Here is a 25,013-nt window from a genome sequence, read left to right as displayed (position 1 = left end):
TGGGTTTCTAGGATTAGGATGAGGGTTGTTTTATAATTAGGAATAATAGGAATCACAAAGGTGAAGAATGAAGAACTTATTAACAATTCTATGTAAGATGAAAATCCAAAAATATATATTTAGAGCTTTAAACTTTGAATTTAATCTAATTAAAGACTTAGAGTACCAGTGACTACCATCTCAGAACCTGAAAATTCTTAGTGAGGAAAATGTACAGTGTTAAGGAATGGATGGTGACAATATCATATTTGTTCCATTTATTGAAAACTGTGAGAAGCCTATGGGCAACAGTTATATTTTATTCCTTTAGTGATACAGCACCAACTAGGCCATTCCAGCCCTTCAAGCCACACTGCCATAGTAACCCCTGACAAACCGGATTAACCTAACCTAATTAAGGACAATTGTTGGTCTTCCCCTTCGTAAATCTGTACGAGGTTTGGAGCAGGAGGAAAGGAAATTGAGAATTTGTTAAAATGCTTTGTATCATTTGTGTTAGATGGTATTTATACTGTTGATTTATTTTAACCATTTCACCTAGGTGAATAAAAGATCTTTTAGGAGATGTGCAGCTTTGAAACAAATCATCTTTTGTAAAATAAAATTTAATGATGATAACATACATGTTTTCCAAATTACTGTTTAGGTTAACCTGATCTTTTTATGTTTTCAACAATAATCAGAACGAGAAATAGTGTTAGAATTGGAAAGAATGAGAACGCAGCATGGTATTCTAAAAGGAGACACGTCAACGTCTCGTCTAGACAAATTTGTAAAGACTTTAGAGGAAGAAAGGGATCATTACAAATTTGAAGTAGAATACCTGCAGGATTTGGTATCCGGAAGAAAAAGCCCAACCTGCTCTCCAAGACGTGGTCGGAGTCCAACGTGGACTTCACCTGTTAAGGTACCAAAGTGCTTAATGGATGTTGGTGATAGTGTGATGGTTTTAGTTTCCACCAATAAATTTGAATATGAATGTTCTTTATATAAAAGTTATATTCTTAGTGTACCTAAGGATGTTTATCAAGGCCACTGTTCTGCAATAATTGAACTTATTATAGTATTCTGGCAGCGTTCTGCAATTCAAACTTGATAATTCCAAGGACAGGCTGCGGGACAGCTTCTTTGTGCAAGCCATTAGACTTTTAAATTCACATGTCTGTACATTGCAACGGACTCATTATGCAAAGATTTTTACTCCCTGACCTTGTGGAATGGATGTAAGATTTAAATAAATTCTAATTCTAATTCCAATGAATTGTAAAATGAACTTGTAAATAAATTATCTTGGCAGTAACATTTATGAATTAAATTTATTTAAATCCCAGTATCCAGGAAGTGGTAGAGAAATTATGACAAATAGCTTGCAGGTGGGATTGTGCAGTCATCCTAAGGAATAAAGGATGTTGGGGAATTTAGCCTTTATTCTTGAATTACGGGGAGAGTAACAGTGGGCATGGGCTTAGTGAAAGAACTTTAGACATCTTGAAAATGCAGCTAACTGGATAAATCCAGAATTGGAGAGAATCAGCTGAGAATGATACAAATGAAGTAATTGAAAAGCATGATAAAGTATTACAGATGTAATAAATAATGTACAACACAAAAATTACTTGAGTTTGCTGTCAGCTGAGAGCATACTGTATGAAAGCCAATTTATAATGAATGAATCTCTCATCAGTTGCAAGATGCTATTTTTAGATATATTGAGTAAAGAATTCCATTGGGAACCACTCCACCTTACCTCAGCAACCACATGCTCATCCAAATTACAGGGATGGGTGTTTGGGGCAGGCAACTTGCTCTATAAGAACTTATTAGTGAATGGTTCTAGTTGGGTTTTCAATCTGGAAAGAAATAGAAAACTGGATAAAATCAAAGAAAAGTAGAGGGGATGAATTATCTTGGATATTCTGAATGACATCGGTATGTGTAAGCTTAGAATCCTTGACATCAACAAAATTTTGTGTATATACTTAAGTAGAAAATGGATTTACAGACTAGCACAACTCTGCTAATAAATGCTGGTTTAAAAACAATGGTTTGAGAATGTACATATTGTAATGCATGGTACTGTGTGTAGACCTTGGGGAACAATAGTGCTGCACTCTGAGGAGCTCTGGATATCTTGGAGATGAGTAGGAAAGCATGTTGTGAAGAGGACCTAAAGAAGCTATACAAAGATATAGATTTAATGAGAGGGCAAAGATCCAGCAAATAGAGTATTATGGTGGGAAATTGAAATACTCCATTCTGCCAGAGGGGAAGATGGAAAAAAAAAAGAGCATATTACTTAAGTGTAAGAGGTCGCAGAGCCCTGAGAGCCAAAGTTTTGGGTGGCCTGATTGTGTAATTTCAAAAGGCTATTAATGAGTAAGGGAAGTGAATGCTAGTAAATAGGAAGGCAAATTGAATTCATTGCTGGAGGAATTGAATACAAATGGAGTTAGAGTAGTGGCAGTTAGCTGAGGAAGTCTTGAGACTCCACCAAGTATACTTTATTAGTCTCCTTAAATAAAATACAGTTGCAAGAAAAAGTTTGTGAACCCTTTGCAATTACCTGGTTTTCTGCATTAATTACTTATAAAATGTGGTCTGATCTTCATCTAAGTCACAATAATAGAGAAACACAATCTGCCTAAGCTAATAACATACATACAAATGTACTTCTCATCAATTCTGAGTACACCATTTAAACAATTGCAGTCTAGGTTCAAAAAAGTATGTGAGCCTCTGGGGTAGTGCCTTCTACTATTTGGAGGCAGGTGTTCCAATCAGTGAGACGAGATTGGAGATGCGGGTTGTAGGGGCGTCCTGCCCTATGAAAAAGAGTCACAAAGTCAGGTTTGCTGATAGAGTCTACTGTTCTCGAGAAAGATCTGTTTATGCACACTGTGCCTTGATCAAAACAAATTTCAGAGGACCTTTAAGGAAGAATTGTAGAGATGTATGAAGCAGGAAAAGACTACAAAGCATTTCTAAAGACCTCAGTGTTCATCAGTCCGCTGTAAGAGAAATTGTCTACAAATAGAAAAAATTTCAGTACTGTTGCTACTCTCCATACGAGTAGGCATCCTGCCAAGATCACACCAAGTGCACAGCGTGCAGTGCTGAAGGAGATGAAAGAGAACCCAAGGGTAACAGCAAAACATCTGCAGAGATCTCCAGAACTTGCTGAAGTCTCTGTTCATGTGTCCACTATAAGAGAAACACTGAACAAGAATGGTGTTTTTGGAAGGACGCCAAGGAAGAAACCACTGCTCTCCAAGAAGAACATTGCTGCACGTCTCAAGTTTTTAAATGACCACCTGCATCTTTCGTAATGTTCTGTGGACAGATGAGACAAAAGCTGAACTTTTTGGCAGAAGTGCTCACTGCTACGTTTGGGAGGAAAAAGGGCACTACACACCAAAACCTCATCCCAACTGTGAAGCATGGTGGAAGGAGCATCTAATTAATCAGGGTAAACAACTGATTACTAAATGGTCCCCTTTGTCTCTATCACTGATTGGCCATATTAATGCTATTAAAATGATTATTTTACCCAAATTTTTATATTTATTTCAAGCGATACCGATTTTTATTCCTAAATTTTTTTTGATACTATTGACTCTAAAATTTCCTCTTATATATGGCAAAATAGAAATCCCAGATTAAGTAAAAAATACTTACAGAAATCTAAGAAAGAGGGTGATTTGGCATTGCCTATCCTAAGATTTTACTACTGGGCAAGTAATATTCGATATTTAATATTTTGGACACAAGATTGGAATATAACTCCAAGCCCATATTGGGTAAACCTTGAAGGCCATTCTGTACAAGGGTTTTCTTTAGCTTCCATTTTAGGAACTTCACTGCTTTTTGCACTATCTAAATTGAATAAACAAATTTTCAACCCTATAGTTGAACATACATTGCAAATATGGTTTCAAGTTCGTTAATTTTTTGGCCTGAATGAATTTATGTTATCAAGCCCTATTATATCTAATTTCTTTTTCCAACCCTCGGTAATGGACCAAGCCTTTTTGATATGGAAAACGAAAGGTATAATATGTTTTCGTGATCTATTTCTGGATAACTGCTTTATGTCTTTTGAGCAGTTATCTGAGAAATTTGATTTGCCTAGATCCCATTTTTTTAGATACCTACAAATAAGAAATTTTTTAAATATCACGTTGCCTACTTTTCCGACTTCAAATCCTTCCGGCATTCTTGATAAAATTTTAGGTTTTAATCCTTTGCAGAAGGGTTTAATAGCAATAACTTATGATATAATTATGAAATTACAGCCAGATATATCTGATAAAATCAAAAATGAATGGGAAAGGGAACTTCAACTTTCCCTACCTATAGTGAAATGGGAAAAAATTTTTCAATTAGTTGGTACTACTTCTATATGTGCTAAACATACATTAATACAATTTAAAGTAGTACACAGAGCTCATATGTCCAAAGATAAACTAGCTCGTTTTTATTCCCATATAAACCCTACTTGTGATAGATGTCACTCTGAAGTGGCTTCTTTAACTCATATGTTTTGGTCCTGTCCTCTTTTGGAAAAATATTGGAAAGGCATTTTTGATATTATTTCAACAGTTCTATACTTCCATTTAAAACCCCATCCTATTACGGCAGTCTTTGGATTGCCAATGGTAGAACATAGATCTTTGTCTTCTTCAGCCTGTTGAATGATAGCTTTTGTTACTTTAATGGCGAGAAGATCTATTTTGTTGAACTGGAAGGAAACTGATCCTCCAACTACATTCCAATGGTTTTCTCAAACCATATTAAGTTTAAATTTAGAAAAAATTAGCAGTGATATTTTTGACCCTTCGGTTAAATTTAAAGAAACTTGGAAACCTTTTATGCAACATTTTCATATGATGTAATCTAACCTTTCCGAATCTTTTTTCTAAACTTAAATTATACGATGAGAGGAGCGGAGTTCACAACATTATTGAACATGTCTGATACAAGCTGTTGGTCTAGCCCTGTTTTGCTTTTTTTTTGTTTATATATATTTTTTTCTTTTTTTTAATGATTAATCTCATTATGAGTTTGGAAATCTTTTATATCTATGTTACTTAAAATTCATTTTATATATGCTGATGAACATTTTTCCAATCTCTGTACCAATTTTGTTATTGAGTTTATAATTTTGAAAAATTAATAAAAAGATTTAAAAAGAAAGAAAGGAAGGAGCATCATAGTTTGGGGCTGCTTTGCTGCCTCAGGGCCCTACAGCTGGCAATCATTGAGAACTATGAATTCAAAATTGTATCGACATTTTACAGGAGAATGTCAGGGTAGTGGTCCGTCGCCTGAAGCTTAATAGAAGTTGGATGATGTAACGCGACACTCATCTGAAACACGATTAAATCAACAACATAATGGTTTAAAAAGAAGAAAATTCATTTTTTGGAATGGCCAAGTCAGAGTCCAGACCTTAACCAAATTGAGATGCTGTGGCATGACCTGAAGGGGGCTGTTCATGCAAGGTATCACAGAAATATTGATGAACTAAAACAGTTTTGTATGGAGGAATGGTCTAAACTTCCTCCTCGCTATTGTGCAAGTCTGATCAGCAGCTACAGGAAACGTTTGGTGGAGGTTATTGCTGCTAAAGGAGCTTCTAGCAGTTATTAAATACAAGGATTCACATACTTTTTCCAGCCTGGACTGTGAATGATTAAACAATGTGTTTAATAAAGACATGGAAAGTACAATTGTTTTTGTGTTATTCGTTTAAGCAGATTTGTCAATTATTGTGACTTAGATGAAGATCCAACTACACCTTGTGAGTAGTTAATGCAGAAAATCATGTAATTGCAAAGGGTTCACAAACTATCTTGCGACTAGTTCATAAGATGCTTTTTTTTAAGGGGAAAATAGGAGGAGTGGTCACTTTAAAAATAAGGGATCACACATTTAAGTTGGAGATGAAGTGAATTTGTTTTCTTTCAGAGGATTGAGTCTTTGAAGCTCTGGAAATGGTGGAGGAAGCAGAGTCTTCGAATATTTTTAAGACATAAGCAAGCAATGAAAGGTTACAGCCGGTAGATGGAAATGTGGGTTTGAAGTTGTTTTTTAAATAGTAGAGAAGACTTAGGGAGTGAAATGCTCCACACCTACTCCTAATTCATATATTAAAACATATAATCTCTCATCATTGCTGGTTCTGAATTACAAAAGATGGAATGTGTTATCTATATGGAGTGAGTCAGGTGTTGGAAATGGTTGCTCAGAAAGAGGATATAGTTATGGGAGCAAGTTTTGGTAAATATTTGATCAAATGGGGAAAGGGTAACAAAAAGCAATGAAGGTAAAGTAAAAGAATCAGAATCTTTTGGTGATGACACCACTTCATGGTGGGTATTCCAAGTAATGAAAACAAGTTAAATACAAACATAAACGCAAAATTCTGCAGATGCTGAAAATTTGATATGAAAATACAAAACGCCAGCAATTCTCTGTGGTGAGAGAACCAAAGTTGACATATCAGACCAATGTTCTTTAACTGGACAAAGATAAGAGTTTTATCCCATTTTGATCAAGGTCACAATTGGACAATGTATCAAATAGCCAAACAAGTGTCAGGATGCTGATAACTGAGTGTGACAAGTTGCTTATTTATTATTAATGGAAATAAGAGTCAAAAGAATGTAATTTCTTCATTCCGAAAGATACAAAAAAATTAATTCGATCCAATTTTATTTCAGAAATTTGTAAATGCTTTAAGTTTCTTTAATTACTAAAATCTATTTGAATAAATCTTTAATTTCTCAAATTATGGGGGGATGTTTACAAGACGGTTCAAAAACTTCTGACAATGGCAAGCTGTCATATGCTATCAGAGATCGGGCCTGAGGCTCACATGACTCCTTAGAACCTATACCTTTTAATACCATATTGAGAAAATGTCATTAAAGTGTAATTTCTTTCTTTCTACAGAGTAGTAGCCTCAGCTCAGAATTGTTGCAGGTTATCAGAGAGCGTGATGAGTTGCAATCAGTGCTTGACAAATTCGAGCAACACATGGCAGAAATCCAATCGAATGTCAAGGTTCTGACAGCAGAGCGAGACAAATTGCTTATGATATGTGAGCAGGTATTGATGGAATAAGAATGAATGTGTGAATTTTTCATTTGTATATGGTAAGAAATCCATTCAGCTTGTATAGCTCAGAGAATGTACAATAAGGCCAGTTGTAAATTGTTTCTCAATCTTTAAAGACCATAAGATTTAGGAGCAGAATTAGGCCGTTTGGCCCATTGAGTCTGCTCTGCCATTTCATCATGGCTGATCCGTTTCCCTCTTGGCCCCATTCTCCTGTCTTCTCCCTGACTACTCCAGAATCTCTCAATCTTTGCCTTAAATATACCCAATGACTTGGCCTCCACGGCCACCAGTAACAATGAATTCCACAGATTCAACACTCTACAGTGAAAGAAATTCCTCATCTCTATTCTAAATGGACATTTCTGTGTCCCTCTTTAGTAAGAGACAGCCTGTGATGTGTGGAAGTGCTGGGCTATGGACTATAGTTCATGTTGGACTGCAAATCGTGGGCTCTTTTGGGTTTTGCTACTGCTTGTTGGTGGGTGGTGGTCATTGATATTTCCTGCTAGAACAAGGGGGGGGGGAGGATTGATGCTCTGCTGCTGCTTGTGTGTAGAAGGGGGTTAGGGCTTTTGGGGTTCTAATGTTTTTCTCGCATTCTTTGGGGATTTTCTCCTGTTTTGTGGATGTCTACGAAAACTAAGAATTTCTGTTTGCATTTTATATACATTCTCTGATATTTATTGGAATCATTGAACATCCCTCTGTTCTGAGGCTGTCTCCTCTGGTCTTAGACTCCTCCATCATAGGAAACATCCTTTCCGCATCCACTCTATCAAGACCTTTTAAGATTCAATTGGTTTCAATGAGATCCCCCATCATTCTTCTGAATTCAAGTGAGTGCACGCCTGGAGCCATCAAACGTTCCTCATGTGATAAGCCTTTCAATCCCGGAATCAATTTTGTGAGCCTCCTTTGAACCCTGTCCAATGTCAGCGCATTGTTTCCTAGATAAGGGGCCCAGAACTGCGCACAATATTCCAAGTAGGGCCTCACCAGAGCCTTTTAAAGCCTCAACATTACATTTGCCTTGCTCACCACCAACTCAACCTGCTAATTAACCTTTAGGAAATCCTGCACAAGGAGTCTCAAGTCCCTTTATACTTCAATTTTTTGGAATTTTCATTCCATTTAGAAAATAGTCTGCACTTTTATTTCTTCTACCAGAGTGTATGACTGTACATTTCCAGACACTGTGTTCCATCTGCCACTTTTGACCATTCTCCTAATCTAAGTCCTTCTCTAGCCTCTACTTCCACAATAGTACCTGCCCCTTTACCTATCTTCGTATTGTCTGCAAATTTTGTCACATCACCATCAATTCTGTCATCCAATTCATTGACATGTCACATAAAAAGAAGCAGGCCCAACAGATACTTGTGGCAACTTGTAGTAATGGCAACTTCATTCACTTCTGCCCCTTGACATTCTTGGACTTCCAGCATAGTGCTTATGTCATCCTGCCTTTAGAATACCACTACTACTTTGGAATGTATCTCTCCTGTGTCTTCCAAATTGCTCCTATAGTTGCTCTGCTGTCATCCCTGCTAGTGTTGCCTTCCAATCAGTTTTGATCAGCTCCTCTCTCATGCCTCTGTAATCCCTTTTACTCCACTGTAATACTGATACATCTGACTTCAGCTTCTCCTTTTCAAATTTCAGGGTGAAGTCTATTATGTTATCATCACTGGCCTTTAAGGATTCCTTTTCCTTAAGTTCTCTAATCAATTCTGGTTCATTGCACAACAGTCAATGCAGAATAGCTGATAGAAATATGATGCTTGGAACTTGTACATGAGGCTGATTAGAGGTCATGGTTAAGGAAATTTAGGTCTATGTGAAAAGCTTTTGATTAGCCATCAAACTCCCATGGTAATTTTTGGCTTTTTTGGGGGTCCATAACAATATTACTGTTCAGTTGTAAAGGGTCATATTTTACTCTGGCCACTGTCTTCTTAAAAATGTACAGAGACCAAAGCAGTAAACAATAGACTAGATGTTATCTCATCAATGGGCCATAGACTTGCAGCAAGACAATTTCTAAATTTACCCATTGTATTAAAGACTGAAGTAATGTCATGAATGGTAAAACAGTGTACAATCACTTGGCAAGGCCTGGAAATTCCTCTCAGTGCACCCCTCTTCGATTCCCATGTGCTGTTGACCCCCCCCCCATGCGTCCTCTTTCTCCTATACCCCACCCCCATGAACCTGGCTGCAGATCAACTGAGTGTTTGCCAAATGCAAGAATCATATGGCATAGTGGATTTGGGATTTTCTGGGCACCACAGGGATGGTCCTGAGGAATGTGATATATTTAACAAAACACCAAGTAGTACACTGCAGATCTCATAAATGTGTTCATCCACAGATAGTTATTGAGTGGATATCAAGCCCTAGGTTTAGCTATGAAATTTAAATCCCATGAAATTTAAAGGCATATGACTAACAAAATCCAAAATGGCTCAGCGGGAGGATGTAGAGAGAATGGTAGATTAGTTTTTATGTTTGACACGCTGCGTACGTTCTGTGAATAAGCTATAACATGGATGCTTTATGGTTAAACTGTCGTAATTTCAGGAGCACAGCATCCGCAAGGAGTTCTGGCAGTGGGAACATATCATTTTTTAAATGTTAAATTTTTTTAATAAATCCAGCCATGTCTGTTGTGCAGATATCAGTACATTAAACACTTCAACTGATTGCAGTACACAGTGGGTGTAATGTATGCCTCATGCCTCAACTCCTTAGTGTATCCATTGTACTTCAGCAATACTTCATACCATCTTGCATGCTAAGATGCTGGCAATTTTAGCTTGTGCAGAAATTATCAGTATAAATAATTTGTTGAAAATTACTGATAAAGGATTTCCTTAAATTGGAATTGGTTCCAGAATCAAGATGAATTGAACAAATTAAAAAAGGAGATGCTAATATCACCAATATGTAAAATGCGTATGGAAGAAGAAAAAGTTGAAGCTAAAGCAAAATTGAAGAGAATAACAGCTGAGAGAGATGATCTGAGAGAGAGAATGAAGGTATTTTATGAAGTAAATCTAATAATAGCTTTGTGAAACTGGCATACTGATCCAGAGACACAAGTTTCTATCACTCTTGGATAAACAGGGAATTTAATTCCAGTAATATGAATAAATTTTGAATAATAAAAAAAATTGCTGCTGTCATTAATGATGACTATAAAACTGTTGAATTGTTGTAATAGATCTCCATGATTAAGGAGGGGAATTAAATTTTAATCCTGTGAATGAATAACTACAGGAGAACCCCATGTTACTACTACTTCATGTGCCTTACTTGTTACACATTTGGGCAATCATGGCTTTCCACATCGAACGATCCCACGCAGCATCAATGATATCTCACACACAGTGTCCATATATTTTCTTCTTTGCCTTCCTCTTCCACGTTTCCCAGGCATACAGCCTTATAATGTAAGGCATTCTATTTCTCCCTTTCTGATGACATGGCCCAGGAATTTAAGTTTCCTCTCATTCAATGTTCTCATTAAAGATCTTTTTGTATGGGCACGTTGCAGTACTGTCTCATTAGTTACCCTATCTCTATATGATATTTTCAGCATTCTTCTAAGAAACCACATTTCTATTGCTTCTAAGTTTCTTCGCAGTTCTGGTGTTATAGTCCATGTTTCGGAAGCATACAGCAAGATTGACCAGATGTAACATTTTAGTAGCCTAAGCCTTGTTGTTATAGAAATGTGTCTGTTAGTAAAAATGAGTTTCATTTTTTGGAAGTTGGTTTTGGCAATGGCAATTCTTTTTATTTCTACTTTACTTCTAGCATCTTGTGATATAAAGCTACCAAGGTAATTAAAGCTGGTCTTTTGTTCAATCTCTTGGTTACCGATGTACAATTAGCAGTTGGGAGCATCCTGCTGTTTTGATATTACCATACATTTGTTTTTTTTTACAGTTGATGGTTAGACAAAAATCTGTACTTGTTTGTACTACTTTGTCTAGGAAGATTTGTAGGTCTTCTGCAGCACTTGCTGTTAGGGTGGTATCGTCTGCATATTTTATATTGTTGATGTTAACACCTCCAATTTTTATCCCATCTAGGTCTTCTATTTCTCTGAGAATCATTTTACTATAAGTATTAAATAATTCCGGTGAGGCAACGCATCCCTGTCTAACTCCTCTTTGAATTTTAGTTCAACTGCTTATATTATCATCAATTTTTACTGCCGCTGTTTGGTTCCCATATAAATTTTGAAGCAATTGTTGGTCCCTTCCATGAATGTTTAGCAAGAATTTGAAATAATTTTTCATGTTGCACTTTGTCAAATGATTTAGTGAAATCAATAAAGCATAAAAAGACATTATTTTGATATTCAGTTGCTCTTTCTGAAAGCACTTGTAGTATGAAAATTGCGTTCCTAGTTCTTCTATCCTCAGTAAACCCATATTGCAGTTTAGAAGTTTCTGGCCTTAACGTGTTTTTAATTCGACGCAGAACAATTCTCAACAAAATCTTTATTATGTGACTCATAAGACTGAGTGTTCTATAATTTTCACAATCAATAGTTCCAGGAATTTTTGGCAGAGTTATAAATACTATTTCAAGAGATCGTCAGGCAATACACCAGACTCATATATGCCATTAAACAGTCCAAAAAGAATATCTATGCCCAGATCTTCTAGGGCTTGTATCATTTCCACTGAAATTTCATCAGGTCCAGTGGCTTTACCATGTTTCATGCTTTTCATTGCTTTAGTTAGTTCTTCTTTGGTAATAGGTGGGCCAGAATTAGGGTATTTAATATCTGGGGGTTCCCCTCTATTATCCTCAAACAGCTGCTCTATATACTGAATCCACCTCTCACATACTTTATCTGGATCTGTTAGTATGGATCCGTCTGCTGATAATATGCATCATGTAGAGGAGGTTTTCTTAATTCCAGTAATTTCCTTAACTATCTTGTGCATTTCTTGGCTGTTGTTAATATGGCCTTCTACTTCATTGCACTTTTGATTCAGCCATTCTTCCTTTGCAATATTGCACAATTGTCTGGTCGTCTGTCTAGCTCTCTGTATTGCACTTCATTATTCTTCACTAACCTTCTTTGTTCCATCAGATCTAGAATTTCTTGGGTTACCCACCTCTTGTTGGTGTGTTGGATTTCTTGTACTGGGATTATCTGCTCTGCTGATTGCTGTCTAGCATATTTAAATCTGTCCCAAATAGGTGTTATGTTTTCATTGAGGTGTTTCTTCTACAGCTGTCTTCAATTGTTGCTTAAGTATGCTATCTTTTTAAAGTTCTCCCAGCATAGACTTCTTTCTCTTTTTTCACGTTTCAGTTTCTTTGATTTTGTTTTAATGGCAGCTATTACTGAATGGTGATCTGAACCACAGTCTGCTCCTGGGTAGGCTTAGAATTTGTGATATTATTTCTAAAGCGTTCATTGATGGTAATGAAATCTATTTGATTCCTTGTTCTATCTCCAGGACTAATCCAAGTACACAATCTACGTGGATGGTTTTTATACCAAGTATTGGTGATCACTTGGTTGTTACTGACACACCAATCAGTAAACCTTTCTCTATTTTCATTTTTCTCCCCTAATACAAAGGGTCCTATGATGTTATCAACCCTTTCCTGTCCAACTTAGGCGTTAAAATCTCCCATGACTAGTTTTATATCCTGAGATTTACATTGCTCATAAGCACTGTCAAGATCTTCATAAAACTTGTTACAGAGGGGCTTTATTCCTCTAAAACTACAAAAAACTTTGTAAAATATCAGTTTTTATATTTATTGAAATTTCTTTTTGTGGTTAATTAAATTTACAAATTGCATTTAAATTTTTTGGGTAAGTTGTATGGAAACTATCAGACTGCTGCTAGTCAGCAAAATGAACCCACTGCACTGGGGAAAAAAGCCGCTTTATCTGCATGCACTTCAAGAAATGCAATTTGGAAAAAATAAGACACAGCATTTTTATATTTTGCATTTTGTGTTTATTTTTCTTTACTAATTTATTTTCACACAAGAAATTCCATTTGAGCAAATTTTGTGTAACTCCTATTTTGGGTGGTGAATTGTGATTCCATAAGTGTGAATATTTGTACTAGTAGAGGTCATAACATGAGGATTACCTGTAAAAAAACAACGTACAAATTATTTAAGTTGAGGCAATGCATGAGGGAGTTTTGCCTTGCAATCCGACAGAGCAGAATTTCCAGGTATCAATATATTTTGTAATCAAGGGGCTTAATTTTATATGCTACCCTTAAAGGCTGCAAGTACCTGGAAAATCTGGTAAAATATGTAAGTTTTGAAGCAAAATAAATGTGTATATATTCTTAAATAATAAACTTTTTTCAAAAATGAAAAACTAAAGGCTCAGTTTGAATTGTACAAATCTTTTCTTTGTATTAGAGTATCCTTGAAACATCCGATTTTAACACAAAGCAGATGGAGCAGCAAATGTTACAGTTGGAAAATAAAGTGTATGAAGTAAGTATCCTAAGGCAAACAAAGTTAATGATAGTTTTATGAATAATCTAAAATACATTTTATAGCCTAACTACTTAAGCACAGAATTTACACTATAATACCCCTTAAAAGAACATCTGTTGTATATGAAGTCATGAGTGGCTGAGAATGACAAATGAAACTGATTTGGAATGCAACAATTGATATTCTGGAATGTTCCAGCTCTGTCAACACATCTCTGCATTTATTACAACAATGATCCCTTTTTATTTCTGAAAACATATCCTGAATGCTCAATTTTGGAATGACATAAATTACATTCTACATTCCCTGCTGCTGTTACACTCTGCCATCATGGTTAACTTGTGGAAAACTAGTGTGCTCCTATAACAATGAAATGGTTAAAGTAATCTCATTCCTGCACGGTGGAGTGAGCCACTAAGGCAATGCACAATGGCTTTTTAAGACTGCCATTCTTAAGGTGCTTGGTGGACTGGGGCAAGTGGTGTAGTTTCAATGCAGAGATTAAAGGCGAAGGGCTGCATGCTAACCTACACGGTTGCTGCTGCCAATGCCAGAGGCTGGCAGTGCCTGCTCCTTGAGTTGATATATTGCTGGGATCTTAGACTCTCATCATGATCTGTCAGATGTGACTGAAGTTGCTTCTTTCCTTCTCTGTTCAGAGGAATAATTCAGCCTTATCGTGAGAATCATCTTATATGCACAGTTGCCACTGTTATTAAAGATCTTTAGATTAGAGAGAGCTATGAAGCTAAGCTAAGAAAAGGGGAGATACTAACTTCCATCATATGTGGCAGGAGACGATGAAAGAGGCCCTAAAATCTGGATGATCTGTTACCAGAGTAAGAGCTAGCTAGTCCCCATCAAGAACCTGCAAACATGTCAGCCAGCTCAGGTACATTGCTGAGCAGATTGAACCCCCACACCTGTCTCATGGGCAGCATCTGCACATTCTTCAATGGTTCATTTCATGCAAAGCCACGTGATGCTGCCTGTGAGGCAGGGGTGGGGGTGCGTTTTCAGTGCTGTTGTTTTTGTTGTCTTTTGTCTTCCTCTTTCGAGGAGATTCACACTCCAGAGGCGTAATGAATCTGTACTCTAGGGGTATCTGACTTAGACTTTCGGTGTCCATTCAATTGAGTACATTTCAGTGGACTCAATTTAACTTATATTAAAAAGAAATTATCTTTTGCTATGACTTCTGTCCAAAGCTGTTTCTTCCCATTGATATCAATGAACCACCTGCCACAGGTTCAATTGTATCCAGTAATGTAGGTAAAAGAAGGCAAGTGTTTCTCAGCAATCTGGCTATCAAGCCATGTAGAGTGTTTTCAAAAGCAGATGTTCTGGAGGAAGCTTAAAGAACTTCAGGTCTCTTCAACTTTAAATTGCCTTTTCAAAATGCTGTAAATGCGGTAATTGTACATGGTGTGGATCTGAATGTTTTTTAACGTGCAATGCATAGGCTGTTCTTTTATTGTTAAAGCTGTCTCATTATGTAAGCACATCTGCAAATTTGTGAAAGTTGCAAATACAGTTGCACTGAATTATGTAGATAACATCAATTCTTAATTTTAATAGCTTCATCAAGTGCTTTTTTTGTTTGCCATGTAGGATTAATTATGAAAAGATTTCTAGGCATTGTCCTTGGATACATGCTTACGGTGCACTGATGATCAGTATTTGAGATATTAATTATTTTCTGTTTTTTGAACCTTTAGCTTCACTTACATTTGAAGTCAGTAGTTTACACACACTTTAGCCAAATACATTTAAACTCAGTTTTTCACAATTCCTGACATTTAATCCTAGAAAACATTCCCTGTCTTAGGTCAGTTAGGAACACTATTTTAAGAATGTGAAATGTCAGAATAATAGTAGAGAGAATGATTTATTTCAGCTTTTATTTCTTTCATCACTTTCCCAGTGGGTCAGAAGTTTACATACACTTTGTTAGTATTTGGTAGCATTGCCTTTAAATTGTTTAACTTGGGTCATACGTTTTGGGTAGCCTTCCACAGGCTTCTCACAGGAAGTTGCTGGAATTTTGTTCCATTCCTCCAGACAGAACTGGTGTAACTGAGTCAGGTTTGTAGGCCTCCTTGCTCGCACACGCTTTTTCAGTTCTGCCCTCAAATTTTCTCTCGGATATGAGGTCAGGAGCTTTGTGATGGCCACTCCAATAACTTGACTTTGTTGTGCTTAAGCAATTTTGCCACAACTTTGGAGTATGCTTGGGGTCATTGTCCATTTGGAAGACCCATTTGCGACCAAGCTTTAACTTCCCGGCTGATGTCTTGAGATGTTGCTTCAATATATCCACATAATTTTCCTTCCTCATGATGCCATCTATTTTGTGAAGTGCACCAGTCCCTCCTGCAGCAAAGCACCCCCACAACATGATGCTGCCACCCCCATGCTTCACGGTTGGGATGGTGTTCTTCAGCTTGCAAGCCTCACCCTTTTTCCTCCAAACATTACGATGGTCATTATGGCCAAACAGTTCAATTTTTGTTTCATCAGACCAGAGGACATTTCTCCAAAAAGTAAGATCTTTGTCCCCATGTGCACTTGCAAACTGTAGTCTGGCTTTTTTAAATGGCAGTTTTGGAGCAGTGGCTTCTTCCTTGCTGAGCAGCCTTTCAGGTTATGTCGATATAGGACTCATTTTACTGTGGATATAGATACTTGTCTACCTGTTTCCTCCAGCATCTTCACAAGGTCCTTTGCTGTTGTTCTGGGATTGATTTGCATTTTTCGCACCAAAGTACGTTCATCTCCAGGAGACAGAATGCGTCTCCTTCCTGACCGGTATGATGGTTGTGTGGTCCCATGGTGTTTATAGTTGTGTACTATTGTTTGTACAAATGAACATGGTACCTTCAGGTGTTTGGAAATGGCTCCAAGGATGAACCAGACTTGACATCATTTTCTGACCTCAATCCGATAGAAAATTTGTGGGCAGAACTGAAAAAGTGTGTACGAGCAAGGAGGCCTACAAACCTAGTCATAGTCATACTTTATTGATCCCAGGGGAAATTGGTTTTTGTTACAGTTGCACCATAAATAATTAAATAGTAATAAAACCATAAATAATTAAATAGTAATATGTAAATTATGCCAGGAAATAAGTCCAGGACCAGCCTATTGGCTCAGGGTGTCTGACCCTCCAAGGGAGGAGTTGTAAAGTTTGATGGCCACAGGCAGGAATGACTTCCTATGACACTCTGTGTTGCATCTCAGTGGAATGAATCTCTGGCTGAATGTACTCCTGTGCCCAACCAGTACATTACGTAGTGAATGGGAGACATTGTCCAAGATGGCATGCAATTTGGACAGCATCCTCTTTTCAAACACCACTGTCAGAGAGTCCAGTTCCATCCCCACAACATCACTGGCCTTACGAATGAGTTTGTTGATTCTGTTGGTGTCTGCTACCCTCAGCCTGCTGCCCCAGCACACAACAGCAAACAAGATCGCACTGGCCACCACAGACTCGTAGAACATCCGTAGCATCGTCCAACAGATGTTAAAGGACCTCAGTCTCCTCAGGAAATAGAGACTTGACTCAGTTATACCCGTTCTGTCTGGAGGAATGGAACAAAGTTCCAGCAATTTACTGTGAGAAGCTTGTGGAAGGCTACCCAAAACGTATGACCCAAGTTAAACAATTTAAAGGCAATGCTACCAAATACTAACAAAGTGTATGTAAACTTCTGACCCACTGGGAAAGTGATGAAAGAAATAAAAGCTGAAATAAATCATTCTCTCTACTATTATTCTGACATTTCACATTCTTAAAATAGTGTTCCTAACTGGCCTAAGACAGGGAATGTTTTCTAGGATTAAATGTCAGGAATTGTGAAAAACTGAGTTTAAATGTATTTGGCTAAGGTGTATGTAAACTTCTGACTTCAACTATAGCTGATTTTTCCTATGCTTTGTGGTAGTCCTTTGCTGCCTGAGAGTTTTGAGGAGAAATGCAGCCATTCCTGATGGGTCAACTAAATTTCTCAGGAAAATTAAGCCCAATCTTTCCTTTGGGTCAAAGTCAAAGTCTTTCCTTTGTACTTTTTGGGATATCTTATTTTACTTTTAATAGTCATTATGGTGTTTTTTTTAACAGCTTGATAATGAATGCTTCACTTTCAAGAAGAAGGTTGCATCACAAATGGAAGATATAGCAGCACTTGAAGAAAAAACCAAGCTTCAATCACAAAAACTCTTGCAGACAAGTGATGATACTTCTCACCTAAAGGCAGAGCTGAGTTCAGTTAGGTGAGTGTTACTTTTGTGATGTAGCATTCATATTTTGGTTTGAAATTGCCGGTCCTAGTTTCTTGATCTCGTTTCTGCTCTACGATTGAATCAGAATCATGTTTATAATCACTGACATAATTATAAACACATGAAAATTACTATAAATTTCAAGAACAACATGGAAAAAAAACTAGTGCAAAAAGAAAGCAAGATAATGAGGTACTAGTTCATAGTTTTCTGAACTCTTTGGAAATCTGATGATGGAGAGTAAGAAGCTGTTCCTAAAACATTGTGTGTGCATCTTCAGACTCCTGTACCTCCTTATTGATGGTAATAATGAGAACAGGGCATGTCCTGGATGAGAGTCCTTCATGATGGCTGCTGTCTTCATAAGGCATTGTCTTTTGAAGATGTCCTCAGTGATGGGAACCTTGTGCAGCTTTTATTGACCTAATGCGTTGGTCCCTCATACTAGACGGTGATGCAACTAATCCCAATGCTCTCCATGGTTCATCTGTAGAAATATGCCAGCGTCTGTAGTGATTTACCAAATCTCATACCAACTGAATCAGAATCAGGTTTATTATCACCAGCATGTGAAGTGAAATTTGTTAACTTAGCAGCAGTTCAATGCAATAGATAATATAGAAGGGTAAAAATAGATAAAAATAAAAATAATAACAATAAATAAATCAATTACAGTATACATATATTGAATAAAAATCGTGCAAAAAACAGAAATACTGTATATTTAAAAAAGTGAGGTAGTGTCCAAGGGTTCAGTGTCCATTTAAGAATTGGATGGCAGAGGAGACGAAGCTGTTCCTGAATCGCTGAGTGTGTGCCTTCAGGCTTCTGTACCTCCTACCTGATAGTAACAGTGAGAAAAGGGCATGGTCTGGGCGCTGCCTTTCTGAGACACCACTCCCTGAAGATGTCTTGGGTACTTTGTAGACTAGTACCTAAGATTCAGCTGCCTAGATTTACAACCCCTCTTCAGCTTCTTTCAGTCCTGTGCAGTAGCCCCCCCCCCCGCCCCCCCACATACCAGACAGTGATGCAGCCTGTCAGAATGCTCTCCATGGTACATCTATAGAAGTCCTTGAGTATTTGTTGACATACTAAATCTCTTGAAACTCCTAATAAAGTACTGCCTTCTTTATAACTATATCGATATGTTGGGACTAGGTTAGGTCCTCGGAGGTCTTGACACCCAGGAACTTGAAACTGCTCACTCTCTCTACTTCTGAACCCTTTATGAGGATTGGTATGTGTTCCTTCATCTTGCCCTTCTTGCAAAGAATTGCAAAGCAATTCCAGCAGATCTAAGAAAGCTAAATATAAAAATGAGACAAATATTCACTTCGAAACTTCTTTGTGGTGTTATGCATTCCAACAAATAAATTTGGAAGAATGAGTCTATTTGCCTGTTGGGACTGTGTTTGATTCAGGTTTACTGTAAAACAGTTCTATCCTGTTGCCCTTAAACTCTCAAGGGCATTCTTATTAAAATAGATGGTACTGTCTGTTTGATGTATGACTTGTTTCTGTACTTAATCAATTACTTCAGAGTTGTTCACACTAATCCTGACCTTCGCATTGTCAACTTTCTGCTCATACAGCACCTATTTTTATTTCTGTGCCTTTGTGAACCGCCAGCTCAGCAGCATGAGATGTGAGCCACACATTGTTGCTGGAAAAAAAAATCTTAAAGCAGAGGTGATGGGAATAACTTTTTTAGAAGCTCACGTTAACTCCAATGTACAATTTATTTACAAATGACTTTGTCATTGATCTGATGAAGGCGTTTGACATGGTCCGCAGATCATCCTTAGAAAGCTTGGCTGCCTGCAGAAATTCATTACACTCAGTCGCCTGCTCCACGATGGTATGACCGGAGAAGTGTTCTCAGATGGTTCCCCATCTGAGACTTTCAACATCTCAGATGGCGTGAAGCAAGGGTGCGTTCTAGCACCAGTGCTCTTCAACCTCTTTTTCTGCTGAAGCATGCTGTTAAGGACCTAGACCTGGGTATTTACATAAGATATCACCTATACAGATCGGTGTTTAACCTGAGACGCCTTGCTGCAAAGACCAAAACGTTGAGGAGGCTCATCACGGAAGATGCCCTGTTTGCTGATGACTGTGCCCTCATGGCCCACCAGGAGAACCACCTGCAGATGTTTGTCGACCGAATCACCAACCAGGAAGTCCTTGACAGAGCCAACAGCACAAGCATTGAGGCAAGGATCCTCCAGGCCCAGCTACGCTGGACTGGCCATGTAATCCGCATGGGTGAAACAAGAATCCCCAGGCAGCTGTTCTGCGGTGATTGAGCATGGCAGTTGCAATCAGGGCCGCCCCAAAAAAAGATTCAAAGACAATCTGAAATCGTACATCAAATGGGCAGACCTCCAGCCTCGACAACTTGAAGAGACCGCAGCTGACAGGGCTGTGTGGTGCACCTGGACCAGAAAAGCTGCATCTGACTTTGAGGATGACCAAAATCAGCGCCTCGCAGCAGCACGAAACCAACACCACAAAGCTGTGTATGCACCTGTTCTAACAACCACCATTCCATGTCCAACCTGCAACCGCATATGTGCTTCAGCCTTCAGCCTCCAAAGCCACGTGCGTATCCACAGACGACTGCACAATGTTTAGTCTTCCTCGGACCCCGAGAGATTACCGCCACAATTTATATAGGAACGAGTAGAAAATTTGATGTGGGAGTATACCAGGAAGGTGTTTACTTGAATAGAACACTAAAAACTATCTGTAACAAGTCAGTATTACTTAACAAAAGAATGTAATTTGAACACAAAATTTCATGCTGAGGCAGATAAATAGAAAATGCTGGAATGTAAAGAATTAATCATTATAATTTTGGCAATGACCCACAAGGGACCTCATCCACATGCAACAGCGTACTGGATTAAAACAGGACCATCTTCACAAGATGATCATTAAAGGTACATATATACAGTACTTGTGTTAAAAGCAGCAATCCTGGAACAGTTTAACAAATTAACTATTGATTTATAATTTTAACAGAGCACATTGATATAATATCTTTAACTTCTGCAGGCTATCCCCAAACACTTCACAGCCAAAAAATTTTTAAGTGCAATTATGTAATGTAAACAAGTGAAGTAGTGCATAAGATAGCGGAGCAGAATTACACCATTTGGCCCATCAAGTCTGCTCTCCCATTTCGTCATGACTGATTAACTTTTGTTCTCAGCCCCAATCTCCTGCCTACTCATACGTCTCCCCCCCCCCCCCCCACCACGTATCCCTTCATGCCCTGACAAATCAAAAATCTATCAACCTCTGTTTTAAATATACATAAGGACTTGGCTTCCACAGCTGCCTATAGCAACAAGTTCCATAGATTCACCACTCTCTGGCTAAGAAATTCTTCCTCATCTCCATTCTAAAACGGTGCCCCTCTATTTTGAGGCTTCGTCCTCTGATCTTAAACACCCCCACCATAGAAAATATCCTCTCCATATCTGCTCTATTATTCGATAGGTTTCAATGAGGTCACCCTTCATTTTTCTAAATTCCAGTGAATACAGGCCCAGAGCCATCAAACACACTTCATATGACAAGCCTTTTAATACTGTAATCATTTTCATGAACCTTCTTTGAGCCCTCTCCAGTTTCTGCACATGCTTTCTAAGATAAGGGGCCCAAAACTGTTCACAATACCCCAAGTGAGGCCTCATCAGTGCTTTATAAAATCTCAAAGTTACATCCTTGTCATCTTGAAACAAATGCTAACATCATATTTGCCTTCCTTACCACACACTCAACCTGCAAATTAATCTTTAGGGAATCCTGCGCAAGGGCCCCCAAAACCCTTTGCACCTCAGATTTTTGTATTTTCTCTCCATTTTAAAAAAAATACAGGTCGACCTTCACTAATCCGGCACCATTGGCACCTGAGGAGTGCCAGATTAGTGAAAATGCCGAATTACAGAAGGATCACATTAAGCATAATCAGTGCTGGATTATTGAGGGAACCGGATTACAGGTAGTCGGATCTAGTGAAGGTTGACTGTAGTTAATTCTTTCATTTCTTCTACCAAAGTGCATGACCATACACTTCCTGGCACTGTATTCCATCTGTTACTTCTTTGCCCATTCTCCTAATCTGTGTCTTTCTGTGGCCAACCTATTTCCTCAAAACTACCTGCCCCTCCTCCTATCTTTGTATCGTCTGCAATCTTTGCAGCAAAACCAACAATTCCATCATCCAAATCATTGCCATATAACATAAAAAAAAAATCTGTCCCAACACAGACACCTGTGGAAATCCACTAGTCACTGGCAGCCAACCAGAAAAGGCTCCCTTTATTCCCACTCTTTGCCTCCTGCCAATCAACCACTGCTTTATCCATGCTAGAAGCTGTCCTGCAATGCCATGGGTTTGTAGCTTGTTAGGCAGCCTCATGTATGGCACCTTGTCAAAGGCCTTCTGATAATCCAAGTACATAACATCAACCAATTCTCCTTTATCTATCCTTGTTATTTCTTCAAATAATTCCACAAGATTTGTCAGAAAAGATTTTCCTGTGAGGAAAATGTGCTGACTGCAGCCTATATTATCATGTGCACACAGATAGTAGGATTATCATTTAATCTGCTTCAATTGTATTGTTAAAATGTCAAACATTTACAAGCAAGAGGAAGATACCTCCTGTTCATCTTTGAATATGGCTGTAGAATCTCCTTTATTCACCTAGAGAGTTCTGAAAGACATTGCAGTGCATTGAAGTGTCTCATTTGCTGGTGTGGAGCTTCTAACTTGCTAGCATCTGATTTAGGCAAAAGTACTACTTTTGATCCACAATAATATTTAAAATTAAAACAAAGTCAAGTAGTTCTATATTTTACTAGAACTTGTATTACTTGTTTTTAAAAATTACCACCTATCTTGCAGAAGGAGTAACACTTCTGATTTGGATTTTGCTTATGATGATGAACTTTAGTTAATACAATATTGTCAATGGCATCTTCTCGTATACACTACTATTTAGTAAATGTAGTTTGGTGCAATTCCATAGCAGTTTTGCGCTCTAATATCAGAATCAAAAAAAAAGTTTAAAGTTACTTCGACCTTTCAGTACTTAAACAGTGCAAAATAGCTTAAACCTGGGACATAGATGGTAAGAGTCCTAGTCCACATTTGTGTGCTTCATCAGATATTTGCTATAATGTTTCAACAACTTATATTAACCACAATACTGGCAAGCTATAGATATCCCCATCTACATCAACGGAGCTGTAGTGGAGCGTGTATCAAGTTCCTTGGTGTCCACATTTCCGAGGATCTCACCTAGTCCCTGAACTCCTCCATCCTTATCAAAAAGGCGCTACAGCGCCTTTATTTCCTGTGGAGCATCAAGAAAGCTCACCTCTGTCCCAGGATACTGACGGACTTTTACCGCTGTACCATTGAGAGCATACTCACCAACTGCATCTCAGTGTGGTATGACAATTGTCCCGTATCGGACTGCAAAGCACTCCAGCGTGTGGTGAAAACTGCCCAGTAGATTATCGGCACCCAATTGCCCACCATTGAGAACATCTACCATAAACGCTGTCTGGGCAAGGCAAAAAGCATTATCAGGGATGCATCTCACCCTAACCGTGGACCTTTTACTCTCCTCCCATCCAGTAGACGGTACAGGAGCCTCTGCTCCCGCACCAGCAGGCACAGGAAGAGCTTCTTCCCTGAGGCTGTGACCCTGCTGAACCTCACACCACAGCGCTAAGCAGTATTGCACCCATATTGTACTGTCTCAGTACTTTTATATTTGTGTGCTGTAGCACTTATTTTTTATTCGCAGTTATTTTGTAAATAACACTACTCCATGCATTTCTGGTCAGATGCTAACTGCATTTCATTGGCTTTGTATCTGTACTCGGCACAATGACAATAAAGTTGAATCTAATATCTATGAAGGAAAATGAAAATCCAAAATTTCATAAAATAAAGTGGAACAAATCTCTTGTCACTCTGCTGGCTGGACTGAATGATTGACGAGTGCTAAACAGTATGAAAAAATCTTATGTGTGTTTCGCACTTTAGGTGTGCATACTATTTGTGCAGAACTGATGATGGGGGATGTTACTGAAATTTTATGTAATTGGTGGACCTGTAAATGTGATGAAAAGCAAATGAGTAGAAAATGCCAGGATGATTGCAATGACAAAAATGTATAATGTAGTTCAGTATTTTAACAGATTTTATTAGAAGTGCTGTGATAGAATTTGGTCATAAGTATGTGAAGAGCAAGAGGATAGGACATGAAAGAATAGGACCAATCAAGTGTGACAATGGAAAAGTGTGTATGGAACCGAAGGAAATAGCAGAGGTACTTAATTAGTACTATGCTTCAGTATTCACTACAGAAAAGGATCTTGGCTATTGTAGGGATGGCTTACAACAGACTGAAAAGCTTGAGCGTGTAGATATTACGAAAGAGGATGTGCTGGTGCTTTTGGAAAGCATCAAGTTGGATAAGTCACTGGGACTGGACAAGATGTACCCCAGGCTACTGTGGGAGGTGAGAGAGGAGATGGCTGAGCCTCTGGCGATGATCCTTGCATCATCAATGGGGACGGCACAGGTTCTGGAGGATTGGAGGGCTGCAGATGTTGTTCCAGTATTCAAGAAAGGGAATAGAGATAGCCCAGAAAATTATAGACCAGTGAGTCTTACTTCAGTGGTTGGTAAGTTGATGGAGAAGATCCTGAGAGGCAGGATTTCTGAACATTTGGAGAGGCATAATCTGATTAGGAATAGTCAGCTTGTCTTTGTGAAAGGCAGGTAGTTCCTTACGAGCCTGATTGAATTTTTTGAGGATGTGACTAAACACATTGATGGAGGAAGAGCAGTAGATGTAGTGTATATGGATTTCAGCAAGGCATTTGATAAGGTACCCCATGCAAGTCTTATTGAGAAAGTAAGGAGGCATGGGATCCAAGGGGACATTGCTTTGTGGATCCAGAACTAGCTTGCCCACAGAAGGCAAAAAGTGTTTATAGACAAGTCATATTCTGCATAGAGGTCAGTGACCAGTGGTGTGCCTCAGGGATCTGTTCTGGGACCCCTACTCTTC

The 25,013-nt window shown here is 38.3% G+C and overlaps 1 protein-coding gene across 6 annotated transcripts in view; it reads left to right on the top strand.

Moving 5' to 3' along the window:
* cep135 (centrosomal protein 135) overlaps positions 1-25,013 on the top strand; it is a 122,516-nt gene that overhangs the window by 45,279 nt on the left and 52,224 nt on the right. For 5 of the 6 annotated variants that reach the window (XM_072252683.1, XM_072252680.1, XM_072252684.1 and 2 more), the window contains 5 exons: positions 684-907; positions 6,955-7,110; positions 10,017-10,160; positions 13,543-13,620; positions 17,747-17,898. In XM_072252683.1, coding sequence (XP_072108784.1) covers positions 684-907; positions 6,955-7,110; positions 10,017-10,160; positions 13,543-13,620; positions 17,747-17,898 — 754 coding nt within the window. The remainder of the gene's footprint in view (positions 1-683; positions 908-6,954; positions 7,111-10,016; positions 10,161-13,542; positions 13,621-17,746; positions 17,899-25,013) is intronic. The other variant, XM_072252682.1, reaches the window with a different exon arrangement.

Source organism: Mobula birostris, chromosome 3, assembly GCF_030028105.1.
Source record: "Mobula birostris isolate sMobBir1 chromosome 3, sMobBir1.hap1, whole genome shotgun sequence".
NCBI classification, from domain to species: domain Eukaryota; kingdom Metazoa; phylum Chordata; class Chondrichthyes; order Myliobatiformes; family Myliobatidae; genus Mobula; species Mobula birostris.
This window is presented reverse-complemented; position numbering and strand designations above follow the sequence as displayed.